Source organism: Motacilla alba, chromosome 1A, assembly GCF_015832195.1.
Source record: "Motacilla alba alba isolate MOTALB_02 chromosome 1A, Motacilla_alba_V1.0_pri, whole genome shotgun sequence".
NCBI classification, from domain to species: Eukaryota; Metazoa; Chordata; class Aves; order Passeriformes; family Motacillidae; genus Motacilla; species Motacilla alba.
The window spans coordinates 3,700,154-3,711,650 of NC_052031.1; the positions used below are offsets into that span (position 1 = coordinate 3,700,154).

The 11,497-nt window shown below is 49.5% G+C and overlaps 2 protein-coding genes across 3 annotated transcripts; both read left to right on the forward strand.

Moving 5' to 3' along the window:
• Positions 1-1,044: 1,044 nt before the first annotated feature.
• On the forward strand, positions 1,045-2,770 carry LOC119707939 (endonuclease domain-containing 1 protein-like). Its single transcript, XM_038153601.1, has one exon. It carries the CDS (start codon positions 1,045-1,047, stop codon positions 1,690-1,692), a length of 648 nt encoding a protein of 215 aa, XP_038009529.1. The 3' UTR covers positions 1,693-2,770.
• Positions 2,771-5,030: 2,260 nt separating this feature from the next.
• On the forward strand, positions 5,031-11,326 carry LOC119708118 (endonuclease domain-containing 1 protein-like). Of its 2 annotated transcripts, none has more exons than XM_038154085.1 (3): positions 5,031-5,152; positions 7,196-7,514; positions 9,531-11,326. In XM_038154085.1, the coding sequence occupies exons 2-3, from the start codon at positions 7,230-7,232 to the stop codon at positions 10,071-10,073; spliced, it is 828 nt and encodes a 275-aa protein (XP_038010013.1). In that variant the 5' UTR covers positions 5,031-5,152; positions 7,196-7,229; the 3' UTR covers positions 10,074-11,326. The 2 variants fall into 2 exon arrangements, with proteins under 2 accessions (XP_038010013.1, XP_038010014.1); XM_038154086.1 differs by lacking the exon at positions 5,031-5,152 and adding an exon at positions 5,563-5,644.
• The last annotated feature ends 171 nt before the right edge of the window (positions 11,327-11,497 follow it).

Below are 11,497 nucleotides of genomic sequence, written 5' to 3' on the forward strand. Positions count from 1 at the left end.
GGGAAGGTGAGCCAGAGAAGGAAGCCACATGCCCTACTCCAGTGGAAGATTAAATATGTTTCCCTGAGGATGAACCAAATGATGTTGAAGTTATGAAAAAAAAAACTGTACTTTTTCATATTACTTGAACAGCTACTCAGATCCAGTCAACCCTGCAGCCTCCACATTCTCTCTTTTTGGAGAATCATAGAACGGTTGCTCTTGGAAGGAACCTTAAAGACCATCTCAGTCCTACTGCCCTGCATGGGCCAGGCCACTTGCCATTAGGCCAGCATGCTCCAAGCCCTATCCAACCTGGCATTTTCCTTCTCAACCTTGGACCCAGGCCATCCAAAAAATCTTTGATTTAATAGATTTACTCCTGAGGCCTTTTTGGAGTATTTAGTTTCCCCAGGACTCATTTGAGGTTACAGGCCCCTCTCAGAGGCTGATCATTTGTAACTTCTTTTCAGTGATGCTGTAGAGAAGTCTCCCTGGCCCAGATCAGCTCTGAGACACACTCTCAGTGCTGCTGTAACAGATTCCATTTACATTGAGATCTTTTGGCTTCCTGAGCTAAACTGTTCATCCTTGCATGAACTGCAGCCCTCCCAGGGAAAGCTCAGCTCCAGGACTGATTTCCTGACACATCTCCCTGTGTCTGGGGTTACAGGAGGCAACCTCTGGTGTTCCAGGATGCTACACCTGTAGCCACCCCACATAAAATCACAGAATCATAGAATCGCACAATCACAGCATGGTGTGAGGGGATCCAGGGAGAGCCCTGGGCAGATTTGGGCTGTGGAAACAGGAGCAAAGGGAAGCAGATTTGTCAGGGGAGGTGTCTCACCAGAGTCACCTTTCAGTCCTAGGAGTGGGAAATGCTCCTTCTCTCATCCATCCATCCATGCTCCCAGTACACGCTGCAGGCAGGATCACAAAGGTCACAAAAGTCAAACTGAGAGCAGTCAGATTCTGAGCTGCTTGCTCTTGAAAGCTCTTGTGTTCATGTGGGAGGGTCATGTGTATGATTTCTCTCAGATTCATACATTATTCTGCACTGAGATGACAAAAAAGAGGATCTTGACCACCAGAGACTTCTGCTCCAAAGAAATCTTCTCTGTTACTCCCATTCCCCATTCTAACACCTCTTTCTCTTTCCCTCTCCAGCTAATTGGTAAAAATAATCTTAAAGAGATGGAAAGAGAGGAGGTCCTCATACAACACAATTTCACCTCAGACGAAATCCAAAAGAGCCAGGCTGTGAATGCTGACTACAAAGATCTGAAGGGTTTGAACCATGGCCATTTGTGCCCCACAGGCCATATGGATACTAAAGAGGGCAAGAGAGCTACCTTCACCCTGACCAATGCAGTGCCCCAGGACATCATTCTTAACAACGGCCGCTGGAGCAACTATGAGTTTCAAATGATGATTAAAGAGACCAAGGGCTGTACAAGCACCTATGTCATCACGGGTGCTGTGCCTGGGAACACCTACATCTCCAATAAGAGGGTTAATGTACCAAGCCACATCTGGTCAGCTGCCTGCTGCCTGGTGGACGAAGAGCCCGCAGATGCTTGGGGGGCAATTGCTGAGAATGACAAGAACGAGGTAGTGGTCCTGAGACTGGGAGACCTGGAGAAGAGGCTGACTGAGCTCTACAAGGGGAAAACAATTACTCTGTTCAACAATGCCTGTCCCCGGAAATAAGCCTCACATCCTTGTTGGAAGAGGCTCGGTGGCTTTTCCCACACATCATAGAATCACAGAATCACAGAATGAGTTGGTTTTGATGGGACACTAAAGCCTTAAAGATCATCTCATTCTCACCGGCCTGCCATGGGCAGGGACACCTTCCACTACACCAGGTTGTTCCAAGCCCTTCCCAAACTGGCATTGAATGCTTCCAGGGGATGGGGCTGTCAAAACAGCTCTGGGTAACTCTTACTGTCCTGTCACTCCATACCCTTGACCAAAGACCCTCTCCAGCCCTCTTAGAGATCCTTGGGGTACTGCACTCTCAGCAGTCTTCTCCAGGCTGAACATCCCCAGCTCTCTCACCCTCTCTCCAGAGCAGGCACGCTCCAGCCCTCGCAGCACCTTCATGGCCTCCACTGGGCTCCACTCCAACAGCTTTGTGTCCTTCTTGTGCTGTGGGCCCAGAGCTGGAGGCAGCACTGCAGCTGAGGTCTCAGCAGAGCAGAGAAGAGGGGCACAAATGTCCTGTGCAGAGTCTGTGCTGCTTCCTTCTCTGGTGTGTTTCCTGCTCTGTCCCTCAGGGCACCTCCTGCTCAGCTCAAAGGCACAGAGATGTGGGCAGAGCCTCCAGCTGCTTGGCTTTGCTGCCCATCTCAGGAGAGAGCTCTCAGGAACGAGTCCTCTCCTCCTCAGCTGTCCCCAAGAGTGTGCAGCTGATTTGTCCCTCACCTCCTTAGCAAGGCTGAGGCACCAGGGCAGCTCAGGGTCCCAGAGGCCTTGTCTGGAGATGTCCATGTCTGGAGATACCCACATTCCAACAAGAGATGATTCTGGATAACCTGCTCCAGCTGATCCTGCTGGAGCCTGGAGTCTGGACATGAAGATCCTGAGAAGTCCCTCCAAAACACAACAATTCAGTGATTCTCTGATCCTGGGCCAGGCTTTGCTTTGCTTGCTTTTGAAACTGCACCTTGAGAGCAGCAGCTGTTGTATCAGACAGGCAGGCTTTGGCATCAGATACACAGAAAGCTTTGAGCAGCCAAAGCTGAATTCCTGTGATGCATTCCGTGGACACCTTCCTTCTCTGCCCTGCTTCTGAGGCTTTTCTGCAGATTGAGGGGAAACTGACTTGGGGAAATGTATTCAATGATTGTCAAAGACCAATGTGTGCCACATCATGGAGTTTGCAAGAGCTTACTATAAAATTTCTTTGATGCAGTGCTGGATTGCAGGGTCACGTCTTTTATAATCAACAAGTTGCTTCTCACTGAAATTTCTACATCCACCAGTAAAGTCACAGTGCCCAGAGCATCCTTGCAGGACATGGGGTGTCCAAATGCAATCAGAGGATGCCATAACAGCCACACAAGTGTCTGCATCAGACACCAGTTATTCTCTTGTTAATGGGCATGAACAAAGTGGGCCAGGTTGCCAACAGCTCATACAAGATATCTCCATGGATCCTGCAAGGAGACCCCCAACTTTGATGCCCTTACTCTTGAACCTTTGTGAATGGGGTCCTGTCCAATAAAGGATTCAAGTGGTTCTGTGAGTTCAGGATTATGTGGGATTGCCCCATTTTTCCCTGGCAGGGGTTTTATAGTGGGTCATGCAGCACTGTGGACTTTGGAGACACTTTTGGGGTCTTTGATGGTTTATGGCCTCTTCTAATGATGTGACCACTGTTGGGCCCTGCTTTGTTCTGTTGGTTGGGCCTCATCAGAAAGGAGGCATTTGCCCCACCTCCACCAGAGCTGCTTCTTCTTTGCCTTCTCTCTCATTCTGGATAAAACCCGCTATTTTTTAAGACATTAGTCCCAGGTTAAATGAGACAAAAGAAACCACAGGACTAAATCAGTTTGTTTAAACCAACTTTGGTCTAACACACTTCTTCTGGATACTTCTGCTTCTAACAACCAACTCATCATTCCTGGACATTCTTGGAAACAGAAGGAAATGAGTCCAGTTTAGCTTTAAATGAATGAATGGTCATTGAATGACAGAACATTTGGGGTTGGAAAGGACATTCATGACCAGCTACTTCCATGCCCTCCCATGGACAGGGACGCCTTCCACTATCCCAGGTTGCTCCAAGTCCCAGCCAGCCTGGCCATGGACACTTCCAGGGATGGGGTGGTCTCAGGTTCTGTGAGCAACCTGTGCTGGGGTCTCACCACCCCCACAGTAACAAATATCTTCCTAATATCCACTCTAAACCTACACTCCTTCCATTTCAATCCCTTTCACCTTGTCCTCATGGCGTGCTTAAACCCCAGGCAGCAGCCACGCCCCGGCAGCTGCTCCCTCACTCCCGAAACACCAAGATCAGGGAGAGAACTGGAAGGGGTAAAGCTGGAAAACTCATGTGTTGAGATAGAGACAGTTTAACAGAGAAAGCAAAAGCTGTGCACACAAGAATGGCACATCAAGTAAATCTTTCACCATTTCCCATGGACTAAAAGGTGTCCAACCACCTCCAGGAGGGCTGGGTCCTATTCCATCAAACACTTACCTGCAAAGACAAAACCCACCACTCCAAATGACCCCTCCTTTCTCCTTCTTCCTCTCACTTTATACCCTCAGCATGATGTCACATGCTCTGGAATATCCCTCTGGCCAGTTGGCCTCACCTGTCATGGCTGTGTCTCCTCCCAACCTCCCAAGTACCCCCAGCCTCCTTGCCAGCATGGCAGTATGCTGCTTGCTCCATGAAAGCTCTGCCCAGCAATACCTGAAACCTCTCTGTGTTATCAACCTTGTGTTCAGCAGAACTCCAAACACAGCCCCACACCTGCCACTGTGAAAAAACATTAACTCTGAACCCAGCTCACCTCTCAGCTCCATGTCCTTCTGCAAAGTCTCTCTCCAGCTCTCCTGTAGGCTCCTAAAGTACTGGCAGGTGCTCTGAGGTATCCCCAGAGCCTCCTCCTTCCCAGGCTGCTGGGATGAAGCTGTTACACAGCCATGGCAATCAGGCAGGAGAATATTTGTAGCCTGGCCATAGCAATGATGTTATGGGAGGCTGCAGAAGGGCAGACTGTGAATATCTGAGTGTACCCAGAGCCACGCCAGTCCATCCAATGTCACCAGAGATGTTCTGTTGGGAACAGGAACACGTGTAGGTGCTGGAGCAGCAGCAGCTGCAGCTGGTGGGATTGATGAGATGATCAAGGAAGCCACCAGACCCTGTTGCCTGATTGTGACATACCATGCTGCAAGTTAGCAAATTTGGGAGACTTCTGAGAAAACTTTGACAAACAACTGTCAACACATTTCAGGATGGGTGTGAACACTCCCCCTAAATAAAAATAGCAAACTTCTCTTTTTCTGTGGAATTTCCTCTTTAGACTAAGGGGCAAATTTGTGCCTGGGTATATATTGCAGTGGCACTCCTGAGGATTCAAACACTCCTCTCTCCAGGGAGAACACAGAAGGAACGGTTCAGCTGCCTGTTCTGAGACTCTGCTTCAAAGTAAGCTCTTGCTCCTTCCTCACCATTGACTCCTTTATTCAAAGTCTTTCTCCAGCTTTGGAATAAATACATATATGTACAAAGCCTAGGCTAGAGTTGCTGAGGTCCAAGGAGCAATTAGAGCTTATTCATGCATTGAATTTTGCAGCACTTTGATATTTTCTTTCAATCAGAGGGCAAGAAGGAATGATTTGGGAAAGAAACTCAAGCCAGCTCACCTGAAAATTTGCATCAAACAGTTGTAAATGTAGGAAGGGGAAAGTTATTTGGTAGTAAAACTGCAGCCATGACCTTGCAAAAATCCTCTGGACAAACACGGGTGTGGTCTAAATTTCTGGGGAAATTAACTCGAAAGGCTTCTTGGGAAATCCAACAATTGTCTCTCCCTGGAGAGCTTATAAACCCTGACAGTCTGAGACTGCAGTAGAGGCATTGGAGACTCCTCTGCCACTGTGGGGCTGTGAGCAGAATCCTGTGCCACTGCTTATCAAGGTAGGTTGTTTTCTATGTATCTCTTAAGTTAGCACATGGACTGGGTCACACAGAAGGATTTTTCAGACTCTTCTCTGCTGGATTTGGGGCAGCTTTGGGCATGCTCAGCTGTGTACTGCAATAATGTAGTTTTACTACAAGAGAACTTGTAGTTCCACTTAGTTTCCAGCTCATTGGTCACCATGTTCCTGATCAAGGGCTGAACAAGAGAAAATGGACCAGATATCTTGGGTCAGAGCAGGGCTGTGTGCAGCTCAACATCCTGAATCCAGTGGAAATGGAGAGATGAGAGGCAGGAGACGAACAAGACATAGGGCAGATGTGCAAGGTGCCTTGTCAAGCCTTCAGCAGTGCTGAGCTCAGCCCCTTCCCAGCCCAAGGTGGGCTTTGTGCTTTAGAGGCTGTGGCAGCTTGCTCTGCCAGGAACCCTTTTACCTGCCTGTCCCAGCCGCCTTATTCCAAATGCTGTTGATATTAAATCATTCCACTGAGTGTCTGGAAATGCAAATGGAAGCATCCCTGCTCTCCCAATCCTGTGCTGCTGCTGAAAGGAAACACAGCCCCTTGCTTGATTGCCAGCATCCCAGGGAGCTTTTCAGCAGTTTTCTCATAAAGGAATGACCTTACTGACTGCTGAAAATCACATCAGCACTGAGAAAGGCTAAACAGGGCAGCTGTCTGTCCAAGAAATTCCTGCAATGGTGCCTTTGACTGTGCAGGGAAATCAATCAGCAAAGCTGAAGATGGGCAGGAATCAGCTGAAGATCAGCAGGAATCCCAAGCAAGCATGGGAAGAGCTGCCCCTCAGTGCTTGCACTGCAGCAGCCACTGTGCTGATCAGATAGAGGTGTTATCCCTCGTGCTTGCTGCTGCCATCTGCTTGGCCCCTTCATTTGCTCTCTCCATGTGTCTGCAAGTCCAGAGTCTGGGGTTGCATAACGTGGAAATGCAAGGTGAGCAGCAGCACAGCCATGGCCCAAAGTCAGCTGAGAGGCAGGACCCCAGGTGGATCAGTTGGGCTTCAGTATTGGGTGTGACTGCAAGAGCTGAGTGTCTGTGTGAACCTGGATGGGGCCAGAGACCTGTAGGAAGTGCAGCATTGCTGTTCTTTGCCTGCCCCATGCCCCATGAGATGAAAGCCCAGCTCAGCATGGCAGGGGGCTGGGCAGAGTCCATGCCCAGCTGCAGGTGTCTGCTGTGGGAAGGAGCTGAGAGCAGGAGGGAGGTGGGAAGAGGTGAGCTTGTGCCAGGGCTGTGCCTCGGTTGCAAGATCCCTTTGCTGTGAGAGCTGATTGCAGTCCTGCTGGGTTTGGCTCCTTCCTCCTACAGGCTGACTTCTCCCACTGCTGCCTCCTCTGGGCACCTGAACCCAGTTGTAGGTTTCAGCCTTATTGCCCTTGTGATTTCTCCATATGCAGGAGGACAGAAATTATTCCTTTCCTGGTCTCACCTAATCCCCTCCTCTGCCAGCTCTGTCCCCTTGCACAAAAGGCCCCAGGCCATGTCCAGCTCTCTCTCCAAGCTGAGTGTCCCTCTGCATTTGCCTTCCAGGGGAGCAAGAGCCCTTCACTGAAATCCTCCCACCATGCTGGGGCTGCTGCTGCTGCAGGTGTTGGCCAGCTGCCTCTGGCTGGGACACAGCGAGGTGGTGAAGTCCTATATTAGCTGTCCTCAGTTTTTCTATTTGGGCCTTCCCCCAAATGATGTCCTGAAACCAAATAACCCAGCCTGGATCTGTCAGCGTTTGAACAACTCGTATCACTATGCCACCCTGTACGACAGAGACAGGAGAATTCCAGTGTACTCTGCTTACAAATACCGGCCTGGATCTGGAAAAAGACCAGATGTGCCATGGATGGTGGAGCCCCAGGTGAGTGTCTCCCTCACAGAACATCACCTGTTTTCACTAAAAGTAATATTAAAATACCATTTTATTTTATCCCAGCCCACAAGACACATGCATGTGGATACAATGGATAGAATTCTTCTCATTTTACTTCAAACTCTGGCACCACATGGTTCCTCTGATGCATCTGAGACATCAGCAGGAGCATGAGATCAATCACATCCCAAAGGTGCCCAGCTCTCTGCCTTCACCTGACAGGAACAGCAAATCAGATTGCTTTGCATGACATGACAAAGCCAAATGCTTCCCCTCCCTGTGCCCTGCTGTGCTGGGTGACCAAGGGATGGGGAAAGGCATCCAGGAGAGGCGAAACTGGAGGGACCAACAGTCCTGCTGGCATCTGATCCCCACTCGGCCCTGGGCTGTTCTGCATCCCTGGCAGAGCTTCTCTGCTCCCAGTGAAGGGTCAAACAGACTTTGTGAGTGGTGTGAGAGAAGTGAGGAGAAACTCAGAAGGGGTGAGATGGCCCAGGGACAAAGCCTCAGGGGAAAAAGCACTGGAGATGAGAGGGTCAGGATAACTGGGAAGGGATCTCTGGAGTGACATTTCAGGCAGTGCAAAGTCAGGAGCATCAGTGTTGGTGCAGTCACAAGGGTGTGATCTCCATGCATGGGCAGTGACCCCTGAGCACCTTTGGTTCAGGCTTGGTCCAGAAGGATCCAGCAGACAGACAGAACTCCATGAGCTCTAGAGCCCTGAAAGATGCCCTCAAAACAAACTTCAGTAAATGTGGCCAGGCCAATTGCAGAAGGGAAAAAGAAAAAATTCCTCTCATTGGTAAGGACAGAGCAGTAGGAGAGCATTTGGGGGAAGGTGAGCCAGAGAAGGAAGCCACATGCCCTACTCCAGTGGAAGATTAAATATGTTTCCCTGAGGATGAACCTAATGATGTTGAAGTTATGAAAAAAAAAACTTCAAAAATAATAACTCATTTTGCATAGGAGCTTGAACAATTAATCTGGTCTTGCAGTCTTGCCCCTCTACAGCCTCCACATTCTTTCTTTTTGGAGAATCATAGAATGGTTGCTCTTGGAAGGAACCTTAAAGACCATCTCAGTCCAACTGCCCTGCATGGGCCAGGCCACTTGCCATTAGGCCAGCATGCTCCAAGCCCTATCCAACCTGGCATTTTCCTTCTTGACCTTGGACCCTGGCCATCCAAAAAATCTTTGATTTAAATAACATTCTCCTGGAGCCTTTTTGGAGTATTTAGTTTCTCCAGGACTCATTTGAGGTTACAGGCCCCTCTCAGAGGCTGTTCATTTGTAACTTCTTTTCTGTATTGCTGTAGAAAATGCTCCCTGTCCCAGATCAGCTCTGAGACACACTCTCAGCGCTGCTGTAACAGATTCCATTCGCATTGAGATCTTTTGGCTTCCTGAGCTAAACTGTTCATCCTTGCATGAACTGCAGCCCTCCCAGGGAAAGCTCAGCTCCAGGACTGATTTCCTGACACATCTCCCTGTGTCTGGGGTTATGGGAGGCAACATCTGCTGTTCCAGGACTGGGGTACACCTGTAACAACCACACATAAAATCACAGAATCATAGAATCGCACAATCACAGCATGGTGTGAGGGGATCCAGGGAGTGCCCTGGGCAGATTTGGGCTGTGGAAACAGGAGGAAAGGGAAGCAGATTTGTCAGGGAAGGTGTCTTACCAAAGTCACATTTCAGTCCTCGGAGTGGGAAATGCTCCTTGTCTCATGCATCCATCCATGATCCCAGCACACGCTGCAGGCTGGATCACAAAGGTCACAAGTGCCATCTAAGAGCAGTCAGATTCTGAGCTGCTTGCTCTTGAAAGCTCTTGCGTGCATGCAGGAGGGTCATGTGTATGATTTCTCTCAGATTCATACATTTTCCTTCACTGAGATGACACAAAAGGGGATCTTGACCACCAGAGACTTCTGCTCTGGGGAAATCTTCTCCATTGCTCCCATTCCCCATTCTAACACCATTTTTTCTTTCTTTTTCCAGCTCATAGGTGAAAATAATCTTAAAGAGATGATGGATGACGTGTCCCTCAGATACTATCACAAGTTCACCTTAGACCAAATCAAAGAGAGCCAGGCTGTTCCTGGTGACTACACACAACTGAAGGGTTTGGACCGTGGCCATTTGTGCCCAAATGGCCATATGGAGAATATATTGAGCAGGGCAGCTACCTTCACCCAGACCAATGTAGTGCCTCAGGACAGGCTTCTCAACAATGGCAAGTGGAGCACCTACGAGTTTGATACTATGAAGGAAATGAGCAAGGGCTGTAAGAACACCTTTGTGATCACGGGTGCTGTGCCTGGGAACACCTTTGTTTCTAGCGGGAGGGTTAACAGACCCAGCCACATCTGGTCAGCTGCCTGCTGCGTGGTGGACAAAAATCCCGTAAAGGCTTGGGGGGCCATTGCTGAGAACAACAAGAACGAGGTGGAGAACATCACGCTGGGGGAGCTGGAGAACAGGCTGACCAGTCTCTACAATGGAACGGTTACTCTGTTCAGCGCTGCCTGTCCCCGGCAATAAGCCTCACATCCTCAGTGGAAAAGCATCTGTGGCTTTTCCCACATGTCACAGAATCACAGAATGGGTTGGTTTTGATGGGATCATAAAGCCTTAAAGATCATCTCATTCTGATCTGCCTGCCATGGACAGGGACCCGCTTGTTCCAAGCCCTCCCCAGCCTGGCCTGGAAATCTCCCAGGGATGGGGCAGTCAAAATATCTCTGGGTAACTTTTACTTGTACCACACCCTCCTCAGGGTTATTTACTTCATTAAAATATCCCACCAGTGTGAAACCATTCCCTCTTGTCCTGTCACTCCATACCCTTGACCAAAGACCCTCTCCAGCCCTCTTAGAGATCCTTGGGGTACTGCACTCTCAGCAGTCTTCTCCAGGCTGAACATCCCCAGCTCTCTCACCCTCTCTCCAGAGCAGGCACGCTCCAGCCCTCGCAGCACCTTCATGGCCTCCACTGGGCTCCACTCCAACAGCTTTGTGTCCTTCTTGTGCTGTGGGCCCAGAGCTGGAGGCAGCACTGCAGCTGGGGTCTCAGCAGAGCAGAGCAGAGGGGCACAAATGTCCTGTGCAGAGTCTGTGCTGCTTCCTTCTCTGGTGTGTTTCCTGCTCTGTCCCTCAGGGCACCTCCTGCTCTGCTCAAAGGCACAGAGATGTGGGCAGAGCCTCCAGCTGCTTGGCTTTGCTGCCCATCTCAGGAGAGAGCTCTCAGGAACGAGTCCTCTCCTCCTCAGCTGTCCCCAGGAGTGTGCAGCTGATTTGTCCCTCACCTCCTTACCAAGGCTGGGGCACCAGGGTGCCTCAGGTTGCCCAGAGGCCTTGTCTGGAGATCTCCATGTCTGCAGATACCCAGAGCCCAGCAATAGATGATTCTGGACAACCTGCTCCAGCTGATCCTGCTGAAGCCTGGAGTCTGGACTAGAAAATCCAGAGAAGTCCCTCCAAAACACAACAATTCAGTGATTCTGTGATCCTGGGCCAGGATTCGGTTTGCTTGCTTTTGAAACTGCACCTTGAGAGCAGCAGCTGTTGTATCAGACAGGCAGGCTTTGGCATCAGATACACAGAAAGCTTTGAGCAGCCAAAGCTGAATTCCTGTGATGCATTCCGTGGACACCTTCCTTCTCTGCTCTGCTTCTGAAGCTTTTCTGCAGATTGATGGGAAACTGATATGGGGAAATGTATTCAATGGTTGTCAAAGACCAATGTGTGCCACATCATGGAGTTTGCAAGAGCTTAAAATAAAATTTCTTTGCTGCAGTGCTGGATTGCAGAGTCATGTCTTCTATAATCCACAAGTTGCTTCTCACTGAAATTTCTACAACCACCAATAAAGTCACAGTGCCCAGAGCATCCTTGCAGGACATTGGGTGTCCAAATGCAATCAGAGAATGCCATACCAGCCACACAATTGTCTGCATCAGACACCTG

Excerpts from the sequence above, each read along its gene's own strand:
- LOC119707939 (XM_038153601.1), top strand. The coding sequence starts at position 1,045 with ATGACAAAAAAGAGGATCTTGACCACCAGAGACTTCTGCTCCAAAGAA.
- LOC119708118 (XM_038154085.1), top strand. The coding sequence starts at position 7,230 with ATGCTGGGGCTGCTGCTGCTGCAGGTGTTGGCCAGCTGCCTCTGGCTG. Across the intron at positions 7,515-9,530 it reads CATGGATGGTGGAGCCCCAG|CTCATAGGTGAAAATAATCT; the intron begins GTGAGTGTCTCC and ends TTCTTTTTCCAG.